Here is a 24,126-nt window from a genome sequence, read left to right as displayed (position 1 = left end):
GTTACACGGCTTCGGCCCCGGTTTCGGGAGGAGGCCCGGTTCCCGGAAGAAAAGGCGGCGCGGAGGGAGGAGGGCGGCCCGCGTTCTCGCCGTTCCCCGCGTTTGCCGCCAGCCTCCCCCGGCCGCGGGAGAGTCAAACCCCCGCCCGGCGGCCTTCCCTGTGGCCCGGCCTTTCGGCGCAGCGCGCGGAGAGAGAGGTGGAGTGACTCCTCCCTCCTTTCATTGTCGCCGGTCCCCACCGCTGCCACGGCTCCGCAGGTGCGGAGAGGAAGAGCTGCGGGCCCGGGGAGCGCCGCCGCGGATGCCGGCAAGATGGCCCGGCTGCCGAGGGCCGCCGCCGCCGGGTCATCGGATTGTAACGTCTGCTCGCGTCCCCGCCCCGCCCCGCCCGGAGAAGTAGCTTTTGTTATTTCTTTGTATGTTTACCGAGGCTGGCGGTTCTGAGCTTTGTCTGGGAACCGTGTGCTGAGCCGGGCCGGGTCGGCATCCTCCGCCCTGAGTTTGACTAGCTGCCGTTCCCCTCCCGGGGCGAAATGTTTCTCTTTTTGAAATCCACGCCTCTCTCCGTTGCAGGGAGTCAGAGACCTGCAGCCCGGAGGAGAGGGTTTGTTTTGGCTTGGTATGTCAGAGGAAAAAGTCTTTTTTTCCCCCCTTTTAAGTGGTTAGTGGATGGCTCTTATAGGAACGTGTATACGCATGTTAAAAACTGTCAAGCTGTCATATCTATATATATGTGTGTGTGTGTGTGTGTATATATATATACATATATATATATACACACACACACACACACACACACACATATATATATATATGAAGGTTAGAGCATTTAGTTGGATGTTATGCTTGGGCTTTAAAAATGTGATCAGTAGGAGCAGAAGCTTTCATTTGCAAAAATCCATCCGAAATGCCGGTTTCATCTGTGTGAGATAATTAAGACGCAAAGATATTCCTAATATACAGAACTCACTGTTCTAGCATTAACAGCGAGATTGAGGCCCTGCCAGTCTTTAACATGATGCAGTTAAGGCATAGATGATAAGCTTAATTGCCTTTACTTCGAGTAACAGGACGGGGGAAGCATAAAGGCTGTTTTAGGTAGACCCTAAGAAAGGAATGAAGTGCGGTATCCCCCAAATGGTCATTTAAGAATTCCCATCCATGTAACTACGTGCTGCAGTTGCTTGATATGTTCTGGTTGAGTCTTGAGAAAAATTAAAGTGCTAGTGTAACTTTATATTCCTGAATTTTCCAGCTATTCGCCTTGCAGCCCCACTCTACATTCATACAATGAACTTAATCTCCCTTGAAGATGTGACCTCTTTAAGGACTCCATCCAGTGCCTCCATTTCCCTCGCCATCTCCAACCTAAATAGGCTCGGAAACCTCTCACCAGCCTGACATACTTAGCCTGCAGGTGGTCCTGCTGTGTCTGTAGCCTGAGCCCAACCTGACATCTCTGCACAGAATTCACTGTCACTTCCTGTACTTCACTTTCCCCGCTGTTAGGTGCTTTTTCCTTTTCTGGTTCTCTTTTTCTAGTTCCTCACCAGTAACATCAGAATTCAGAACACAGCTTACCAACTGATTGTTGTTCTTTGCCTGCATTTAGGATCTTTGAGTTAATGAAATAGCCTGGATTGTTCCCAGACCAGTGGTGGTTCTTTGCCCATGAACCAATTGATTTATGTATTAAAGAAATTTACATACCTGAGTAATCTAGTATTTGGGGGGGAAAACACTACACAGGCTTAGATGTGCAGGGTTTTGTTTTTTATTTTTACATAAACCTGTCAATAGCTTGCTAGACAGTTATCTGAAAAAATGTGCAGATTAGTTGATATGTCTTGGTTAACATTGTTTTCAGTTATTTTAGGTACCAACATGATCTATTTAAAAAAACAAACACTTGATTGAACAGAGGAGTATCATGATATCTTCATTTATTCTAGACTTGAGCTCTGAAAGCAGGGCTATTTCTTCATCCTATTTGTAGGTACCTGGCATATTCAGTAACTACTTGAATTGATGTTGATAAATCCACACCTACAATTATCCACTTCAGTATAGACTAGTAATGTTCCTCTGCTTTCATTAAAAAACAAAACAAGAAAACACCATTTGTGAATTAGCAAAGACAAAGGACTTAAATGGGACATATGTATATGTCTTTCTGGGACTACCTCATTCAGTTATTCAGTGAATAAGCATTAGCGCCTACATGAGAGTGTGCTAGATGTTAAAGGGAATGCAGAAATGCACTGTATTATGAATACACTTGATCTTAGCCAAAAGCCCAAGAAGTGATAACACTGTATTATAAATAGTTTCAGTGTATTTGATAGCTAAAACTTCTTTGAGTTCAAGATGTGTTCTAGTGGTTGTGTCCATTACCCCCTCATTCCTAGGATTTTGGCTTTCTTCACCTAGAGTATAATACTCTTAGAAGTTAGTACTTGTTTGGAGGATGGATATTTGTTTTTAATTGCTCAGAATCTCTCCAAATTCTATCTTGTGTTTTATTTCTGCAGCTTAAGAAAATCCTAGGTATCTCTTTCCCAAGGAACTGTATTATGCTGCCCCCACCAGGCCGTTTTCCATCTTTTATTGGAGAAATATTATGAAATAGAAATGCTGTCACTTCTTAGTTTCCTTGAGCGTATGGGGTTCAAAAATTAGTAAAGAAACATTGTAACTTGCAATTTGTAGTTGTAAGTGTGGTTAGTATAGCTTAAAAATGAAGGAAAAATTTTAGAAGGTCTTTAAGTGCTCTGATATCTGTAGGTGAAATTCATTGCTTACAACTCTGGGTTTGAAGGGACGGTATTTGAAGTCCTCCAGCCTAGGGAAATTTAATTTGCTACTGTCACTATGATTCACCACGGCCCCCAGCTCTCTTCTACAGGGGCATCAGCCGAATTTGAATGGTGTCTTTTAGGAAACAAACCTATTATGTGTACGGGTACCGAGGAGGTAAAAGCAGAATAAAGCATGGTTCTTAACCACCAGGAATTTACAAGCCAGTTTGAGAAATAGGGTACATTAAAATATCAAAGTGAGAAATGTAATAGCAGATTAAGTGATTAAATCTTAATTAATGATCTGTAATTTTCTATAAATTCCCAAAGAGATTGTTAGAATGTTATGATGCTAGAGGAACTGCGAGCAGGCTAATATATCTTGATCATGCTTAGGCTTCCAAGAGGTAGGTCAGGGGATTCTCGTCAGTGGTATGTCTTTATTACCCGACGATGTCTGCTTGGAGTCACAGAATCTTCCAGGTGGAAGGAACTGCAGAAATCTATGGCTTAGAAATCTTCACCTCAGGGAGGGGCAAGCTCAGCCTGGGCAGGGGCATCAGGTGGATTTTAATGGTGTCATTTTTATTGGTTTGGTTTTGGCGAGAAATTCTTGGGAGTGGGTTGCCTTTTTTTGTTATCTGTTATAACTTACACTATCATGCCAGTTGCTTAGACTTACACAGAGATAGGTTGGCAAGAGGGGATTTCACTGTGAGAAATGTCGATAATTCTGGGTATACCAACAGTGTTAGTACCACTGCAAGGCAAAAGGCAAGAACCTAAAACCCAGACCACACATACCAAGTAAATGTGAAATAATGCTTAGTACGTATCTGGCCCTGACTAACTAGGGCTTGTATTCTAGTGTTTCTGTTGATTCTGCAGTATCAGGTGACTTGGTGCCTGCTTGAATTCCTCCAGTGATGCTCATTATGGACCTCAGGAACTTCTATTGCCGGTGGTTCTATTTCGCAATCCAATCTATTTGTTGACTTATTTTTTACTCTTTTATTTTGAATTCTAGAAAAATTTCCACCCATTATGGATATCAAAAAGTAATATTGGTTGTAGGTGTTGCAAAAGTGTGAAGGTAGGGTGTCATGCTGAACATTAAGATGCAGGTATTAGGGAGTTGAGGTCCTTGAAGCAACTGATTGAGGAAACAAGGTTCAGTAAGGTCAGCAGCCGTCAGGTAGTGATTCCTGGATGACTTAATTTGACATAAAGAAGAGCATCATAAACCTAAGTGCAACAATGCACTGAACAAGACCATGGCAGAATAGGGTTTAAGAACAAACCTGAAATTCCAAGTATTGTGCCTGAGATTTAGGAGCTACTGCCCACCTTTATCTCTAGGTAGATGTTTTATCAAGCCTTAAAAACACAGGCATCTCTGACATCAGATTGACCCCAAATAAATAGTGAGGGTATAGGCACTCTTGTCTTATTTAGAATGTAAGAGCAAGTGTTCCCACTGGGGATGGGACAGAAAGCAATTGTATTCAAACAGTGACACTGTTTCTAATGAATAACCTATTTTCAACTGTGGATACTTTTATAGAAACTCAAAAGCATGACTACTCTATAGTAGTGATTACAATGTAGTTATTTACTTGCGTAGTAGTTTTGTTAAGTTTTAATCACTTCACTTAATGCAGTCAAAAGTTATCTATTGGACCCAGCCAGTATGGTTCAGTGGTTGAATGTCAACCTATGAATCAGAAGGTCATGGTTTGATTCCCGTTGAGGGCACATCCCCAGGTTGCAGGCACGATCCCCAGTGTGAGGTGTGCAGGAGCAGCTGATCAATGACTCTCATCACTGATGCTCCTGTCTCTCCCTCTCCCTTCCTGTCTGAAATCAGTAAAAATATATTTTAAAAAATTATCTGTTGCTACAGTGTAGCTCAAATTTGGGTGATATGGCTCTCAAACAGCTTTAAAGCTTACACAAAGTAGCCCTGTAGCTGAGAGAAAGTTCAAACCGAAGTTTGATTAGGTTAAGTATAATTTTTTTTTTTTTTTTGCTGGGGTAGTTTAAGTATAATTTGACCTACCATGTTTTTTGTTGCTGGAGGCCCGGTGCACGAAATTCGTGCACTGAGGTGGGGTGGGGTGGGGTGGTGGTGTTCCTCAGCCTGGCCTGTGCCCTCTCGCAGCCGGTGAGCCCTTGCTCCTTACCGCCTGCCTGCTTGCTGCTCCTACCACCACCGCTGCACTGAGCCCGGCTTCTGGCTGAGCAGCGCTCTCCCTGTGGGAGCGCACTGACCACCAGGAGGCAGCTCCTGCGTTGAGCGTCTTCCCCCTGGTGGTCAGTGCTCATCAGATTGGTCTGGCGTTCCGCCATAATGGTCGCTTAGGCTTTTATATAGATGGATTTGCAGTCCTAGGGCATTTAAGGATCTTAACAACTTTCCACCAGAGTGGTATTCTTTCTTTCCATGTTATCTGCTGTGAAGATCTGCTTGCAGGAAATTGCTGAATAACCTTCCACATTTTAATTGGGGACAGCCTTAGGTAAATGTGAATTTATTTTCTGTGTATCATTCCAAATTAGTGGGCAAAGTGGAATGTGCTTACTGATATTCTACCTACACCCAGGAAATAGGCACTTTTTCCTTTACTCTGTACCAGTGGTGGCAAGGCGCATATTTGGGGAGGTGTAGTCTGCCAAAACTAAATCTTCATAACCCTGCTCAAGAGAAAGACTAAAAGAAGAAAAACTAATCCTAGTAAGTCAGTGATGGGATGATGGGGGTGATGTGTTTTTTGGTTCTACTCACTTTTCAGGATTAAAATGAAACCCTTATTGCTTCCCTGATCCACAGAGTCATTTAGAGAAATACAGGTTGCTGCTTGCCTTAGCCCCCTCTTACCCCAGTTATAGATTAGAAGGTCTGAGATAAAGTCTCAAAATGTGCATTTCTAGCAAACCCCCAGGTGCTGTTGGCGATGCTGGTCCAATCCACTTAGCAACCGCTGAGTCCTGCTCTGACACTGAGAGGGAAACTGCTAGTTCAGTACACGGGCACTCCCGTAAGGCACAGGGAGATCGTTCTGCTAATCGAGGACACACAATGATTTCCCTTCTTCCCTACCTTTGCAGCAAATTTTGCTTGTATTGTTACATGTGGCTTTTCAATAATTAAAATAGTTTCTTGGAGTGAAACAAGCAGTAGCCTGACCTGGTCCAGTCTTCATTGTTTCTTGCTTTTTTATTTTTTCCTCCATCACCATTTATTCCTCTGTACCCTCTTCCACCTCCACCCATCCCCCCTCCCCAATCACCACACTGTTTCTTGCTTTTAATCTTAGATATTTATTTATTTATTAGCAGATAGAACTGCCATTATGGCTAAAGTTAGTGAAAAACAAGAATGTACCCATTAGGATTATAACTAGGGAACAGTTGTCAGACTTAACCTGGAAAGATAAGATTGACAACATCGAAGTTTAAATTTAAACTTTGTGTCTATAGGCAGCCTCTTGTGGTGCCTTAGTGGATAACTTTATGGTCGTAGTCTAGTTCTACTTTCTTTGTGCATTTTACATGTTTTGTGTAGAATATAATCATGGGTATAGGATTAGTATACAGTACTAGTGTATTGCTGGTGGAATATATTGGTCATGAATTCTTTGAGTATTGGCTCCATCTCGTTTAATCCAGCTGTGTGGTTCCTTGTCTCACAGGTATTTCATGCACGGGGTTTGTAAGGAAGGAGATAACTGTCGCTACTCGCATGACCTCTCTGACAGTCCATACGGTGTGCTGTGCAAGTATTTTCAGCGAGGGTACTGCATTTACGGAGACCGCTGCAGGTAAGAATTTGTTCACCAATCAGTTGTGTTCAGTGGTGGATTTGGAAAAATTAATAAAGTTCATAATCTCAATAGCTTTATAATTTCTAGGGTTAAAATAATGCTTTGAAAAGGACTTCTTAGGAATGTTAGTGCAGTGACAGAAATCTCTCACTTGGAAGGAATATTAATACATTTTAAAAAATGAATTTGTAATACAATTCTAAGTTTAATTAATGCCCAAGGAGCAACTTCTGCAAACCTAGGGATAGGGAGTGGTGAAGGTATGTTTGTGTGTGACATTTCCTTTTTAAACCAAGAATGAGATGCATATTGGACCAAGCAGGACTGCTTTCGATTCTCTATGGTGAGAACTGGTTTCAGTCTCACAGGCATTGGAAAAGTGTATTAGGTTGCTAGTAACGAGGGTTTGTCATTCTAACCAAACTTCCCTAAACCTGTCCCCATCCCAGTTCCCAAGAATAATTATAAGTTAAGAGGGAAAGTGCTCAAGAATATCTCTAGTATCTAATTCAGAATGTTAGGGAACCAAGAGGGATTAATTAAATAATTTCTGTTTGTTGAATTGGCACCATAATCCTGTTAAGTTGCAATTCAATAATGGTGGGTTCTGCTTCAGAATTGAGTAGAGCTTTCTTTATGTTCCCATTTCAGAAAATATCTAGGTGTATGAATATGTTATTTATTGATGCTACACAAATTATCCCAGAATTTAGCAGATTAAAAACAATATCAGTTTCTGGGGGTCTGGAATGTGAAGGTGGTTTCCCTGGGTGGTTCTAGCCCAGACTCTCAGATTTATAGTCAAGATTTGGTGCAGGGCTGTCATAATCTGACGTCTTGGGGGGCTGGAGGATCACCTTTCAGATGACTGCTAACGGGAGACTAGTTCTCACCACAGGAACCTTTTCTTAGGGCTCCTGTGGTGCCCTCCCGCTTGGCGGCTGTGCAGTGATGCAAGAGAGCGCAGGACACAGCCACAATGGCTTTATGACCTCGTCTCAGAAGCCCTCACTGTTGCTTCCACTATGTTCTGTTTATTACAAGCAAGTCACTAAGTCCAGCCCGTGTTCAGGAGGAGGTTGGGCTCCAGCTTTTGAAGGGCGGAGTATGGTAAGACAGATTGGCAATGTCATAGCTAATTTGAGTGTCCCTATTAGATAAGAATTGTGTCAACTGTTGGGTTCAAATGCTTAGAGTTCAGAAGACTAAGACGTTATTGATGGGTGAGACATTAATGTTAAGTCATCACATGTTTTATTAGGAAATCTAGCAAGAATAGAGAAAAAAAAGGTCCTTTTCATGTGACTGTAGGAGCTTAGAAATAGAACTGATGTCTGAGAGTAGCGGTCAATAATTTGCTTTAATTTTTTTCATTGCAATATTACTGGAAAGGAAAAAGTGGCAGTGATACTCTCCTCAGAAAATCCCAGTATGTCCTTAAGTTTTCTTTATAATAAGGCTACAACTCCCTCTTTGGGGAATGATGCTGTTTTGAACTGGATGTAGAGCACTTACGATAAAGTGAAAGGAGTTAGGGAAACCTATGTCCTGGGGTTCTGCCTGAAAGGGGAGTTGGGTGATGTCCTTGGGACAGGCTGATGAGGGTGATTATTACAAGCTGGACTATAGACAGGCAAGGAGGGAATCCCAAGGAGGGTCTGGTTCCATGACTGCTTATTTTTTGTTAAAATTATGCTTAGGGACTTAAATCTACTTTTCACTTTTACTCTCTAGGGATCTTTTTATACAACTTCACCAATGCCCAGGGTTTTAAAATAATTTAACTCCTCATCCAGGGGATAGTTTATAGTGAAAGATAGTATTCTAGTTCCAGCAGTTCAGAAGTGGTACCACATCAGTGTTTCATAGTGGCGGTGCTGTTATCTAGTGAGGCCAGGTCATCATTGCTCAGGCCTGTTGTGTACATTGTAGGACAGCTGGCATCCCTCGTCCCCACCAAATAAATCCATTAAAACTCTCAGTCATTGTTCCTGAACACACCCCCTGGAGAAAGAGGCAGTATTGCCTTGGTTGACAACTGCTTTGGAGGGGTTTTGCCCTCTGGACCTATTAAATCTCATACATTAAAATCTTTACAGGCAGACATCAGACCGTGGAGTGATTGGGAGTAGCGAGTCGCAAGCCAATCTAGAGAAAAGTCTCTCTTGCTTAGAACTAGGGGAAACGTTGATAAAATGTCCTTAGGTAGAAATTGATTGTATGTATCAGAGTTTTTGCAGAAGGTGAAAGAAAAGCTCATATTTGTTTCAGTGTTAGCTTAGCTTTAATTCATCACTTAACACTGTGACTAAAAAGATCAGTGGTTCTGTGATAATCCATGAAATAATAACTATAACAAAACTACTCTCACAGACTGTGAATCTAATAGATGTGAGAATCCTCTTAAGCAGGGGTTGGCAGACTCGCTCCACAGGGCTAGAGAAGAAATATTTCTGGCTCTGCAGGCCATAAGGGTCTCTTGTAGCACAAAAGCAGCCATGGATAGTACATATAAGCTGATATATTAGATAGGACTAGAGTGAAACTTTACTTTGAGATACTGAAATTTGAATTTCATATAATCTTGTGTGCCATCAAATGATATTTTTTTCAACCACTTAAAGATGTTGTGACCATTGTTAGCGCTGGTTGGATTTGGCCTGAGGGCCTAGTTGGCCATCTCTGCTCTTAAGGAGGTCCATAGTTCACCAAACCACTTTTAAAATTACATTTATTGTGGTGACATTGGTTAATAACAAGTTTCAGGGGTACACTCTTATAATACATCCTCTGTAAATTATACTGTGTGCTCAATACCAGTCTAGTCTCCTCCATCACCTTATATTTGACCCTTGAAACTTTTTGGTAAACATCTTTCAGAATTGTAAGTCTTGGCTTTTACTCTTTTTCTTGCTTTGTCTTTACAAATCTTTACTCGGAAACACATTTTATATAGATCTACACTGCACTAAGGGAATAACTTTGCCTAAATAGGTAGACTTGAGAACATATTTTTGTTGTTGTTGTTGTTTAGAACATAATGTTTTTTAATGTCTTAGTCTAAATTTAAATACTGTATTTTCTCCTCAATGTAATCCCTTAGAATAAAGTTGTTTTTGTTTGATATACATTTCTTTTCCTGAGGAACTCTTAATTTAAAAGGTTAATGTTCAAAATAAATTTTCATTTAATAGTAGGGACCTCGTTTTATTCACATTTGACTCCTCAGTAGATGGTACTGTTCTTGACGTATGGTGCATGGCTATAAGCAGGTGTTGATAAAAAAAAGTAACCCAGTATATTTCTCAAATTTTTAGTCTGTTTTTTTTTTTTCCTTTTTAGTCTGTTCTTAAAACATTCTTCTCTATACCCATAGAAAATTGTAGAATATTTGAAAGCAAGAAAATTTTTGTACAGATGTGAACTTTCTAGGAAATATTTTGTGCTTTGAAAAACTTACCATACTTTGTTGATTCATTGATAAATTTGCCTTAAAACCAAAATGCGCTTCTTTCAAAAGTTATAATATTTGCAATTTGATAATCTATTAAGTGTCTAATGACTTTTGAGTCATTTACCCTGAAATCCTTAAAATGAATATGGTAAAGGAGAAAGAACTAAAATATGGGAGTCATCAATATATATATTGATTTCAGAGAAAAAGGGAGAGATAGATAGAAACATCAGTGATGAGAGAATCATTGATTGGCTGCCTCCTGCATGCCCCTTACTGGGGATCAAGCCTGCAACCTGGGCAGTGCCCTGACCAGGAATCAAACTATGATCTTGTGGTTCATAGGTTGATGCTCACTGAGCAAAACTGGTTGGGCTATGCATCTTTTTTTATTAAAAATTTCAAATTTGATTTTAGAGAGAGAGAAGCTGATTTGATGTTTTATGTATTTATGCCTTTATTGGTAGATTCTTGTATGTGTCCTGACTGGAGATTGAACCCACAACCTTGGTGTATCGGGATGGCACTCTAACCAAATGAGCTACCTGGCCAGGGCTATTTCTGGATATTGACATTTAATTCCCAAAGCCCTGAAGCCTTTCTCTCTGGAGGGGGCATTTAAAATAAATAAAATGTTTTTCTGCTATCCCCTTTCAAGTCAGGGAATTAATCTGAAATGTGAGGATTTGGGGCTAGATTTCCAAGGTTTCCTGTGGTTTTAAAACTAAATCAGAGCAGTGCTTCTGATAGTGAAAATGTGCTATGTATAGCTCTGGAACACTTGAAAAAGTGGCTACTGCACGGGCCAAGGAACTGAGTTCTAAATTTCATTTAAGAATAAGTAGCTAGCCCTAACTGGTTTGGCTCAGTGGATAGAGCGTCGGCCTGCGGACCGAAGGGTCCCAGGCTCAATTCCAGTCAAGGGCATGTACCTTGGTTGCAGGCGCATCCCCAGTAGGGGTTGTGCAGGAGGCAGCTGACCGATGTTTCTCTCTCATTGATGTTTCTAACTCTATATCCCTCTCCTTTCCTCTCTAAAAAAATCGATAAAATATATTAAAAAAAAAAAAAAAGAATAAGTAGCTAGTCCAGGCTGGTTTGGCTCAGTGGATAGAGCGTCGGCCTGCAGACCAAAGGGTCATGGGTTCGATTCCTGTTAAGGCCACATACTTCGGTTGCAGGTTCCTCCCTGGCTGGGGCCCTGGTTGGGGCATGTGCAGGAGGCAACCCATCGATGTGTTTCTCTCACATCAATGTTTCTGTCTCTCCCTCTCTCTTCCACTCTCTAAAAATCAATGGGAAAATATCCTCAGGTGAGGATTACCAAAAATAAAATAAAATAAAATAAATACTAAAAAAAGGGGGGGCGGGATAAGTAGCTAGATTTGGCCAATTGTTGCCATTTTGTGAAAAGCAGCTTACGATTTACATGAGACCTAGCATACCACTTATTTGACCATTTCATCGTCTACATCACCTCTAAAATGATGAAAGAATACTTCCTTCACGCTTTTTGTGGAGGCAGTAAGATGATAAAAGCATATTCATGATAGCTCCTTCCTCTCAGTGCTCAGTTTGCATGATTCCAGGCTATGGAATAAAATGCATTGGCTTTTGTAGCCGATAGCAGGAAACTCAAAATGATTTGTACTACAAAGCAAAGTAGGAATATGAAGGTAACAGTTTGGATTTTAGTAATGGGAACATTTAAATTTATTTTTTGGTAAAATGTGTCCATATTTCCACTTGTTGAATTTGAGTGTCAGCCTTGCTTTGATGAATCAGTCTGTTTTGGCCACACAGTCCAACGTTGTCTGTCCCTTGTCTGTGACCTTGTTCCGCAAGTGTGGTCTCTGGGCCAGCAATGTGAGCATCACGTGGGTGCAGAATAGGTGTCTGCCTTCGAACAATTTCCCAGATGATTCATGTGCACAGCAGTTTACAAAGAACCCAAGGACGGATCAGGGAATAGATATCCTATCTAGAGGGTTCTGCTTAGACTGCGACTACTGACTTTTAATTTTTTATTTATTTATTTTTTTAGATACGAACATAGCAAACCATTGAAACAGGAAGAAGCAACTGCTACAGATCTAACTGCAAAACCATCCCTTGCTGCTTCCTCAAGTCTCTCACCAGTAGTTGGACCGATTGTTGAAATGAATACGGGCGAGGCTGAGTCAAATTCAAACTTTGCAACTGTAGGAGCAGGTTCAGAAGACTGGGTGAATGCCATTGAGTTTGTTCCCGGGCAGCCCTACTGTGGCCGTAGTGAGTATTTTGAGGAATAAAAACAAGCCAGAGGGCTAGATAGTAGTGCATCAATTAACTGAGTTTTCACAACCTTCTGGTTGCCAGTCTTCACATGCAGCCTAATTGTAATAGTCTAAATGAGTTACCTGAAACTGACAGGTGGAGTGAAAGAAACTCAGTGAATCCCAATAGTATTGAATTTAGAATGTTGAAAAACTGAAGCTTCCCTTTATCAGTACAGTTGCACAAGAGATACATAAAGAGCTCCCCACCCCCCTTTTACCAGCCTAATCTCGGAAATACCAGCATTAGAAAAAAAAATTCATTTCTTCCAAGAGTAAGAAAATTAGTTTAGTAAACTGTTCTGGAGTTCAATGAAAGTTTTCAGTTAGGCTCTCGGTTTATCTGCCTGATCCATGTTGGACCTTTACCACTCTCCTAAACATTTCAGCTGCCCCTTCTTGCACTGAAGCACCCCTGCAGGGCTCAGTGACCAAGGAAGAGCCAGAGAAGGAGCCAACGGCCGTGGACACGAAGAAGCAGCTCTGTCCCTATGCAGCGGTGGGAGAGTGCCGCTACGGGGAGAACTGCGTGTATCTCCACGGAGACCCGTGTGACATGTGCGGGCTGCAGGTCCTACACCCAGTGGACGCAGCCCAGAGATCACAGCACATAAAAGTAAGTTTTTAGGATGACATAATGTTAATAGGTATGGGGACTATATTTTTCTTTTCACAGCATTGCCCGTTTGTTTGGTTCATTTCAGAGAAACTTTTGGTGAATTGAAATATTGGTCAGTGGGGATATTTTCCTTCTTGGGCTTTTTGAATGCTTTATCAAGAAGTAAGGCCCTCACACTAAGAGATTTTTCTCTAGAGAGAAAGGCGAGGGAGAGAGAATACGAACCATTGATGTGAAAGGGAACATCAGGCTGCCTCCTGCATGTCGTCCCCCCAGCCCCCCCAACTGGGGATGGAGATGGCAACCTGGGTGTGTGCCCTGACTGGGTATCAAACTGGTGACCTCCATGCACAGAATGACAGTCCATCCAACTGAGCCACACTGGCCAGGGCTAATTGTACACTTTAAATGAGTGAATTACCTGGTATGTGAATTATATCTCAGTAAAGCTGTTTTTTATGTGCAAATTATGTGCCTGGCACATAATTGCCACCTAATAAATGTTAGTTTCATTCACCCTGTTTTCTGACAGATTATAAATTAGGGCCTTAATCCCAATTGCATTTTCCATCTAGAAATGAGAAAGTCAATAAACTTAGCCTGCAAACGGTCTTTAATGAAGATAACAGGGGTTGGCCTGCAGGATTGAGAAAATTGTATAATTTTTCAGTTCCTGAAGTTAAGTCCTTATTGTGTGACTTTTGTGGTAATGTCAAGTCCCAAAATGTCAGTGTACCTGTACTTGTGAACGAACAAAGCTGCTGTCAGATTGGGAACACTAACTCTTCAGCTGACTCTGGTTCTCTGAACACGAGTCATTAACTGTCCGGTGAAGTCTTGCATTGTCCAGTGACTTGATTACACTTCTCTCTCCACTTTTTCCAGTCTTGCATTGAGGCCCATGAGAAGGACATGGAGCTCTCGTTTGCCATCCAGCGCAGTAAGGACAAAGTGTGTGGGATCTGCATGGAGGTGGTCTATGAGAAAGCCAACCCTAGTGAGCGCCGCTTCGGGATCCTCTCCAACTGCAACCACACCTACTGTCTCAAGTGTATTCGCAAGTGGAGGAGTGCTAAGCAATTTGAGAGCAAGATCATAAAGTGAGACTCCTCCCCAACCTTCGTTTGTGCTTTCTATTTTGGGGAAGAATTTAGTGTCTTGTGCCAACTTTCAAGCAGATGGACCGCATTTAAATGCATGCATTTTACCTTGAAACGGGGGTATTCTTTGAATTGGGGTTTCTTGTTTGTATTTCAGCTAGCTTGTAGGTTAGTTGGTATATTTACTTTTATTTGAATGAGGAAACCCTATGTAACAGTCAGTAGAAGCTTTTTCTGAGGAGATTGTTTAACGGATTAGCTCCTTTAGGCTCAGTGAACAAGCTTACCTAGCTCTGAATGTATGTTTCCTGACGTTTTACATTTGCCACTTTCCTATTTCATCCATTAAGCTAGCCAATAATCCACCATCCTTTAAAGATTGTTCTCATAACTGAACAAAAACAACATAACGTAAACAGAGCAAAGTTACAAGAAATAAATTTATTTAAACGAAAGAAAAAGGAGTCTGTGTGAAATGTCTTCTTTTGTTGCTTATTTTAACTTAAGTTCTATTTTTTTTTTTTTAATGAACTGGCTAGCCAGTAAGCTGAATTTATAAAGGAGCTTGTCTTGCCTCAAAGGAAATGGTCAGTTGTGTGACAATGTTGGGAGCCCTTTCAGGAGATGCCCACTGACTTGGAGTTTAAGTCTGTGAATCTGGAGGTGACACACCAGGGTGTGTCCTTGAAGAGTGGGCCTGTAAAGGGGAATGTGCACTGCAGCCTGTTCATTGTTTCCCAGGTCCTGCCCAGAATGCCGAATCACATCTAACTTTGTCATTCCAAGTGAGTACTGGGTGGAGGAGAAAGAAGAGAAGCAGAAACTCATTCAGAAATACAAGGAGGCAATGAGGTATGAGCACTGCAGCCTTTTCTTCAGTCAAGATCCCAGCGGAGCTTGGGTTCACTTTGAAAAGAACAGGCTGCGTTATATACTCCTACCTCCTTCCTACCCTTCCTTTTACTTCCCAGGACAGTTTATTTTGTCACCCCCGGTAACACCCATTACGTGTCTTGCCATAGCGCAGTCCTTGGGGTGTGTGCCAAGGGACCATGTTACAATGAAGTCTGTGCTTTTGTAACTAAAGCCCCATAACTAGGGCCCCATCTTTCTCAATTCATGTTATACTTGTCCTATGCTCTTGGGGTGGTGGGGTGCTTTCTAGAAGGTTTTCTCTCTGCTGGATCTGCCATGGTAGAGCTGTTAGATTCCAGTTAGACTTGGACAGAGTATCTGTTTCTAGCTAGTGTTTCATGCATTAGCACACACACCTTTAAACTGACATACCGGTTCTATCCCGAGCTCTTTAGAGAAATCCTGGATGCTAGTTGCATACAGACCTGAAATCCACTGTGAATAAGGGTTGCGATATTTTCCTTTCCAGCAACAAGGCGTGCAGGTATTTTGATGAAGGACGTGGGAGCTGCCCATTTGGAGGGAACTGTTTTTACAAGCATGCGTACCCCGATGGCCGTAGAGAGGAGCCACAGAGACAGAAAGTGGGAACATCAAGCAGATACCGGGTAATTCTCACTTTTTTTAAAGAAGGGAAAATCCCACCATCTCAGTGAGTCCTGCACAGATTGGGGTAGGGGAAGGAGAAAGTTAACACTCAGGTCTGGGAGCGAAACTAGAGTATTAAAGCAGGAAACCAACCTCAGGAGACTGGGAGGGGCATGAGAGGAAGAGCTAGAACGCTTAAAACTCTAGTCTAAACCTGTGCATCTTGTAGCCAGCGGGGAGGAATTGGTAAAATGGAACCCTAAACGAGAAGTCGGGTTCGCCATGCCCTCTGGTGTGCTGGACGTTTTGCCTTAGAAAGGAGAGAATAGAAGATACCACTCGACAGTGCCACCCCTATCATGGCCTTGTTTTTTACAGGCCCAACGAAGGAACCACTTCTGGGAGCTCATTGAGGAAAGAGAGAACAGCAACCCCTTTGACGATGAAGAAGAGGTTGTCACCTTTGAGCTGGGCGAGATGTTGCTTATGCTTTTGGCTGCAGGTGGGGACGACGACGACGAGCTGACAGACTCTGAAGACGAGTGGGACTTGTTTCACGATGAGCTGGAAGACTTTTATGACTTGGACCTATAGCAGCTTTGCGTGGCGTGGGAACTGGTCTGCTGAGCCCAGACAGTGGCTGTCCCCTGTGGTGGTGTGGCAGTGCCCGTGTCTCCTAGGCAGGCCTAGCAACTCCAGGTGCTGTCGTAATACTTCGTACCCAGGGCCTGTCTTCTTACTCCCTCACCTTTCCCCAAGGAGTATGTTGTTTCCTCTGGTTAAAAAGTTACAAAAATAAACCTTAAAGTTAGTTTTTTGTAACACGAGCTTAACTGTCAGACAGTTAGTGTAGGTTTGTTGCGTCATCTGTTTTCAACCAGATTCACACAGTTGGAGGGTGTTCATGGACGTGCTGCACTCATTCTAAGGACCCAGGTTCAAAAGCCACAGCCTTGGCCCTGCTCAGGGGTCCAAGAAGAGGTGATAGGTGAAGGATCTGAACTGTGGCAAGTAGCCTGTGCTACAGACCTAGAGGCGGATACTTGAGGTTTCTGCTAAAATCTGCACATCTGTGTTTTTATATGTTCCCTACCCCACAATCCCTACCCTGTGCACTTGTTCTGTGGTTTTGGTCTCTTGATAATTGCACACAAGTAATGACTACTGGATAACCATAACCAGGTGCGAATGTGTGGAGATTTTTACTGTTCAGTATGACAGGAAGATTCTAAAAGAATGATTTACTGGCATAAAAGAAATGCAGAATTGAGGTTGACTCCCAAAAGCTGGTAGACTTGGCATGTGTGAGTGCGAGTGTGTGGTCAGCCTCGCATCCCTGCCTCGGTGCAGTGTTCTTAGCCTTAGTGGAAAACCTTGGCTTAGTGGTTCAGCCTCGTGTGGTGACTAGACCTTACAGGACAAAGCAGTATGTTGGTAGCCGTTACTAGAGCAGTGCTAGCTTTGTCTATATGAATAAATGGGCTTAGCCATAGAGGGTAAACTATCTGGTTATCCCATATCTTAACACAAAACGGGGTTGTGGATACACAGTTGTATTTAATGCTTAATGATCTCTTACCCTCTCCAGTTCAGGCACCTTTTGGCAAACCTTTGTCCTCGCTTGAGGGGTTTTGTTGTGAGGTTTTTGTGTTTTTGTGGGTATGTGCCTCATTCCATCCCTGTACTTTGCAGGTAGACAGATGTGATTCAAAACTGTGTTCTAAGGTGTTTCTTGTAGTGGAGTCATTGGTTTGCAGTAATAAGTTATGCTTTCCCACTCAAGGGGGGTGGGGTTGGGTTGGTAATTCACAAGACAAGCTAAATTGTTAGAATTCCTTGATTGAAAAATTTAGCTTGAATTTTGTTGCTGTTTCCTGAAAATAACTTGGAGATGCTCCTAAGTTGTCCCATCGACTGCTTTTGATTCCTTGGATCCCACCCATTCTTTCACTTTAAGAAAAACAAGTCATTGTTACAGAGGTCTCTGTATTTTACAGCTGCCCTTTTGTAAGAAGCACTTTCCCAAATAAAACAATAAAAAACCCTAAGTTGTCTTTCTGTCTCGTGTAATGAGCTGTTTGAAATACTGTTTTTCTTTCACTGACTCTTTGATCAGTTCATCAGTGAGTCAAATTTCTGTGGATACAGTGACATCTTTCCTAAGACATCTAGCCCGCTGAGAAATGTGTGAGAGGGAACCTTGCCAACAGGATCATCAAACTAGCCTGTATTTTAGAATTGGTAAGACTAGCTATTAGGCCACCACAGGCGCTGCCATACGTGAACCTGCCTCATTCCTGCAAATAACAGGTAGGTCCCGTGCTCTGCCTAATTCTATTATGAAATTTTATTAATAAAATACCTTTTTGGCATTTCTAGTTTTGATGTCTAAGAATTTAGGCTATTGAAAATGTTTCCACATCTAGGAGTTGTGTATATTGGCTTATTGTAGCCATAGTAACAGCTTGTGGACCCCCCAAGTAGCCTTTGTGAGCTCACAGACCAGCTGCTCCCACCCAGAAATGCCAGGCATCCACCCTAAGCTGCTGCTGCCAGGCTGGGGACCACGTGCCCCCAGGGATGCTGCGAGCCTGAGGCATGAGTGGGCGGGAGGCGGGGGAGACTTCTGCTTTTTGGTGTCCAGAAAGCAAGGAAGAGACTCCGCAGGAGCCACCCTGTGAGCATATCTGAGTCTGGGGAGAAGGGTATAGGCGTGATGAGAGCTTCTGGCCTTTCCATAGGTTTATGTTTGGAGCAGCTCCTTTGTGTCTTAGAAGAGGCAATGGAAGCTCATGTTTTAGCGAATTCATAATGGGTGTTGCTCTCTTGTCACTGTGACTTCAGTGTGGTTGCCAATTGCAAAAAGGGTTGGAGGACCAACAGTGTTGGGTGGAACGTCAAACTTTCTCATTTGCACAAATTAACAATCTCAGCCCCTTTCCTGCCACCACAGGATAAGTTATGCTTGCCTCTGTGACTAACTCCTGTGGACACATTCTTATTTAGAAGGTTGGAGGAAAAGGTGAAGCAAATCCTTGCTGAAGATTTGGGGGGGGAAGGTATTGATGCCAGAAAGGGGACCTGGCCCTTGGAAGGTCTGCCTAGAGCCAGCTGGCAGTGTGTGGGTTCTTGACTTTGTGCAGGAAAAATTTCACAGCATAAGTCCAGGTGACTAATGGGGGAACATTTATTAGAGCTGGGGACATAAAACAAGGAAGGGCTTAGCATAGAAGAAGCAACAGGAGAGACTAGGCTGGGTTGCCCTAGCTCTCTGGGAAGTCAGAGAAAAGGGGGCCTTGATATCAGATTCTGGAGTTGGCCTGGGACAAGCTGCCGCCCCTAGTTGCAAGCCTTGTGGAGTCTAGGGTTTAGGAGATGTATGCCTTTGGGGGAAGTAGGAAGGGGAATGGTGGGTGCTGCTTCCCAGAAGGAGAGCATCTGCTGAGTCCTTTGTCCTGAGGCTTTGGGGCTTTTTCTCTCCCTGGCTGGGGGAGGGCCCAAGGAAGGCTTTCAGCAGAATAATCAGTTTTCTGGGTGTGGTCCTCCAGGGCCAGGTCTTCACTGATTGGTCAGTGTCAGGGCAGGGGGTCCTCAGTCATTGACGCTGGTCCTGGTGTTGCCCACCTGGTTTTGCTGCTTTTCTGGGTCTGGAGCTGAAATACAACTGAGGCCTAGATAGTATTTCTAGGGAGGTGACCCATGTCTGCTGTAAATTGCTGTCAGTTTGTTCCCTCTCTGTCTCAGTTTCCCTATTCCACCTGCCCTGGCTCACTGGCCTGTCTCAGTCTGATGCTGGTAAAGGTGTCTAACATCGCTTAGTGCCGCTCACCTTTGGGAGGGCACCGTGTAGTTGCAGACCCCATCGAACTTCCTTAGGCTGGTGAAATGTGAACAAAATTGATGCAAATTTTAAGAGCCAGCTCATGACTTTCCCTCACTCTCCCCGTTTCCCTGGCAGTCGACCATTTCTGAGAAGGTGGCCTGGGTGCAGTGGGGTGAGGGGTAGAGCAGGACACTCAGCTGACCAGAGCAACATAGGACCTGAGCATGAAATAAACCTTGAGGTGAAAGGCCGCTGCGATTTGGAATCTTTGTTGTCACAGCCTAACAGCCTATCCCGTGTTGAAACCATCTGTTGAAAGACCTTTTTTTATAAGGAAATCTAAATATTTGAAATACTCATTTTAATGTTTTTAGGCGCCTCTCAGATAAGTAAAAAGTAAATTGTAAGGTGTTTGAGTGAATCGTTAAACAAACTGGTTTGAAATCACTCCGTGGTATATAGATGTTAGTAGGAAAAACATTACAAATTATTTGCTTTTTGGCCTACTCTTAGGCATTAATTATTACTACTGAAAATGTATATTTTTTTAGAAGGAAACTTTGTGCAATAGTTAAGTAAGTCAGTAGCACTTATTTAAATTGTTGTAAATAAGGAAGCTAGAGGTTAAGTCTTTTTTTGTTTGTTAATCCTCACCCGAAGATATTTTTCCATTATTTTTTAGAGAGTGGAAGGGAGAGGGAGAGACAGAGAAACATCGATGTGAGAAAGACACATCTGATGGTTGCCTCCTGCATACACCCCAATCAGTGCCAGGGAACCTGCAACCGAGGTACAAGCCCTTGACCGGAATCGAACCCAGGACCCTTCAGTCCATGGGCTTATGCTCTATCCACTGAACCAAACCATTTAGGGCTAGAGCAGTGATGGCGAACCTTTTGAGCTTGGCGTGTCAGCATTTTGAAAAACCCTAACTTAACTGGTGCCGTGTCACATATAGACATTTTTTGATATTTGCAACCATAGTAAAACAAAGACTTATATTTTTGATATTTATTTTATATATTTAAATGCCATTTAACAGAAAAATCAACCAAAAAAATGAGTTCGCGTGTCACCTCTGACACGCGTGTCATAGGTTCGCCATCACTGGGCTAGAGGCTAAGTTTTTAAATGGCCCTCAAAATAAATCTCTTAGAGGCAGTGTGAGGGTTTCCAGGGCTTCAGCAGCAAAGGGATTTACCTCTAAGTGAGAAAAGGATTTTAAAAATATTTAAACAGTAAATCCTTTGTGATTTATATCTGAAGTGATTAACACAGTATTACTGTCTCCAAAGGTGGCGGCTTTATTACTTCCACAGTGTCTAGGACTTACTTCACAAAACATTTAAACAGCCTTTTTAGATTGTGACAAGGTGCTTACTAGTATTTGTGTTGCGTGACAGGAGGAGATCTCATGCTGATAATAGAAAATACCCGAGATCTTACCAGGTCTCTGTGTTGCTGCTTCCTTGCAGTGCATAGAAGAGATACATACCGTGTGGTACCTGAACAAATAAATATTTTTAGGTTCAACTGATGCACTTAATTTTCTTTTAATCAGAAGCTTATTCCCCTTAGTAAATACTTAGAAATTGACTTCTACAAGGCTGTATCAACTCCTGTCTTTGTTAACTGGAGAAGTAATCTAAAATGTAAAACTGAATTAGTAAGACAAAAATTTGTTTAAAGGAAGACCCAATTCTGATGATAAATTTGTCCCCCGCCCGCCCCCCCCCCCCCTTTTTTTAAATCCTCACTCTATATTTTTCCATTGATTTTTTTAGGGCGAGCGGAAGAGAGAGGGAAAGACAGAGAAACATTGTGAGAGAAACATCGATTGGTTGCCTCCAGCATGAGTCCTGACCAGGGCCCAGGTCGGGGAGGATCCTGCAACCAAGGTATGTGCCCTTGACTGGAATCATACCCAGTACCCTCTATTCACTGAGCCAAACCGGCTAGGGCAAATTTGCCCTTTTAAAGGGGGCTTATTTTCCTTTTATGTAGATGCAGATGCACTAACTCACTCTTCCCCTGCCCTTCTTGTGTTAAAACTGTTAACATCAAAAAAATTTTTTTTAATTGGTTTTAGAGAGAGGAAGGAAGGGGGAGAGAAAGAGAAACGTGTATGTGAGAGCAAAACATGGATCAGCTGCCTCCTGCACACCCCCTACCAGGGGACGAGCCCCAGCAATCTGGGCATGAGCGCTGACTGGGAATTGAACTGGCAACCTTTTTGTGTACAGGACAACACTCAACCAACTGAGCCACACTGTCCAGGGCTGAATAACATTTTTAATAAGATGAAAGTAACTATCTGTTTTTAAAGTATTTGAGTGCCTTCCAGGCACTGTGCCAGGACCGGTAATCTTAGTAATTCCCTTGCAGCGGTTTTCAACCTGTGGGTTGCGACCCCTGAAAATACATCCTGCATATCAGATATTGACATTACGATTCATAACAGTAGCAAAATTACAGTTATGAAGTAGCAATGAAAATAATTTTATGGTTGGGGGTCACCACAACATGAGGAACTGTATTAAAGGGTCGTGGCATTAGGAAGGTTGAGAACCACTGCCTTAGAGGTTCAAAAATAGTTCAGTGTTTTTACATGGTATATAATGGTTAAAGTTAAAAAGAAATACTTATGGCTGAACAGTTTTAGTGAGATATAATGCACATAGCCTACAATTTGCCCACTTAAATTTTTTTAAATTGTGGTAAATTCAGAAAGTGCAATTCTTTATATTTGTATTTACCACAGTGAGGCCCACTGCCTAAGTTGTTTTTATTTATTTTAGAGTATTGCTGGATTTTAAAATAACCCATGTTTGGGTTTGATAATAGACAATAAAATAGAGATAGGCAACCACAACACAAACACATGCTCTGATATAGCGAATGCCTGTATTCTGTGCTTAAAAAAATGTTTTGGTGTTTTTCCAAATTAATAAAATTTATTCTTGAAATTAGAATTTTGTTTCTATATTAGATGAGAAGGCTTCAGGCTGCTATTTTCAATCAACTTTCTAAGAATTAACACATTATTGACTTTGGGTGGTGACACACAATACATTATACAGGTGATGTATTATAGAAATGTACACCTGAAACCTATATAATGTTATTAACCAATGTCACCCCAATAAAGTAAAATAAACATGAACACATTATGAGTGGGTAGTCTTTATTCCCAGTGAGAAAAACTAATTAAATATAAAATCATCACTCTATGGTCTCTCTTTTTTTAAGAAAAGGTTTTTTAAATTGATTTTTGGAGCAAGAAACATCAATGTGAGAGCGATTGGCACCCCAGGTGAACCAGCAACCCTTTCAGTACATGGGATGAGCCCAACCAAGCTACACGGGTCAGGGCTCTGTCGTCTCTCAAATGTTGGTCTTTCAAGTTCTAGAGCCATCTTGATACACTGTATAATTATATCTCTTCTGTGCTCCTTTCACTTTCATTTCAGCATTCCTGGTGCTTCCAGTCTTTAGCAATTATTTCTGGCTATAAATTAAACAATGTATTAAAAATAAACACAAAAGAAACTATCTGAGGTCAAAACCACCTTAGTAGCTGGCAATTTTCTACTGAATGGCAAACCAACTAGGTGTATCTTGCCAGCGTTACTCAGTAATTGAGCACAGGCTCTTGAATAGATGACATATTTGAAAACGAAAAATTGAAGCAGGCACTATTACGCCTTTGATGTGAATCCTCTGAAATGCTCCATCCCTGGAGGCTTGCACACTGCCCGCAGGGAGCACTGATGTGTGCTTGCTTTGCTGAGTTCTTCCCCATCCTTTCCATCTGAGCCTTGTGCTGGAGTGGCTGATGGAACCCAGCCTGGTTTGCCTTGGGTCACCCATGCAACCGTGCACGGGTGACTCCACATCCATGTGAGTGAGCTGGCGACTCCACATCCATGTTAAACAGAAGTGAACTCAGGCTGGGCCTGGCATATTTCAGACCCTGCTCTATATTTGATAGGTCGAGCCTAATATTACCACCTCCTACTGTGTCTGATGCCCTTCAGCTTTTTTAAAAAAATATATTTTTATTGATTTCAGAAAGGAAGGGAGAGAGAAACATCAATGATGAGAATCACTGAGCGGCTGCCTCCTGCATGACCCCTACTGGGGATCGAGCCCACAACCCACGCATGTGCCCTTGACTGGAATCGAACCTGGGACCCTTCAGTCCGCAGGCTGATGCTCTATCCACTGCGCCAAACCAGCCAGGGCTGCCCTTCAGCGTTTATGATGCTGAAATGTATGCGTGAGCATATCTTCTAATGAGTATGTTTCTCTCTTTGTGTGCATTTGTGTGTGGAGGAGGATGAGGGGTTAACATGATAGAACCCAAATCTGATCTGAGAGGGAGTGTAGCATAATAAGAGTGGGCCTGGGCCCTGGCCCTGGCTGGTATTGTTTAGTGGTTAGTGTCAGCCCTCACACCAAGGGGTCACGGGTTCGATTTCCAATCAATGTCACACCTGCGTTGTAGGTTCCATCCTGGCCCCACTCAGGGTGCATGCAGGAGGCAACCAATCGATGTATCTCTTACATTGATGTTTTTCTCACCTCCCTCCCTTCCACACCTTCTAAAAAAAAAAATCAATGGAAAAAATATCCTCCGGTGAGGACTAACAACAACAAAAAAGGTCTCTGTATTAACTGATGTTTTCCT

General features: G+C 42.4%; 1 protein-coding gene across 4 annotated transcripts in view; it reads left to right on the top strand.

Annotated features, from left to right (window-relative positions):
* MKRN1 (makorin ring finger protein 1) overlaps window positions 1–17,666 on the top strand; it is a 19,933-nt gene extending 2,267 nt beyond the window's left edge. The window contains exons 1-8 of one of the 4 annotated variants that reach the window (XM_006094708.3): window positions 503–619; window positions 6,491–6,619; window positions 12,121–12,347; window positions 12,781–13,007; window positions 13,896–14,110; window positions 14,852–14,962; window positions 15,495–15,633; window positions 15,992–17,666. In XM_006094708.3, the coding sequence (XP_006094770.2) occupies window positions 534–619; window positions 6,491–6,619; window positions 12,121–12,347; window positions 12,781–13,007; window positions 13,896–14,110; window positions 14,852–14,962; window positions 15,495–15,633; window positions 15,992–16,207 (1,350 nt within the window). In that variant the 5' untranslated portion in view covers window positions 503–533 and the 3' untranslated portion in view covers window positions 16,208–17,666. Of the gene's footprint in view, window positions 1–502; window positions 620–5,298; window positions 5,318–5,513; window positions 5,533–6,490; window positions 6,620–12,120; window positions 12,348–12,780; window positions 13,008–13,895; window positions 14,111–14,851; window positions 14,963–15,494; window positions 15,634–15,991 lie in introns of those variants that run through there. The other 3 variants (XM_014460815.2, XM_023758875.1, XM_014460818.2) reach the window with 3 other exon arrangements.
* The last annotated feature ends 6,460 nt before the right edge of the window (window positions 17,667–24,126 follow it).

This window comes from Myotis lucifugus, unplaced genomic scaffold, assembly GCF_000147115.1.
Source record: "Myotis lucifugus unplaced genomic scaffold, Myoluc2.0 scaffold_141, whole genome shotgun sequence".
NCBI lineage: Eukaryota > Metazoa > Chordata > Mammalia > Chiroptera > Vespertilionidae > Myotis > Myotis lucifugus.
The sequence above is the reverse complement of the archived record's forward strand: the minus strand, read 5'-3'. Positions and strand labels throughout refer to the sequence as shown.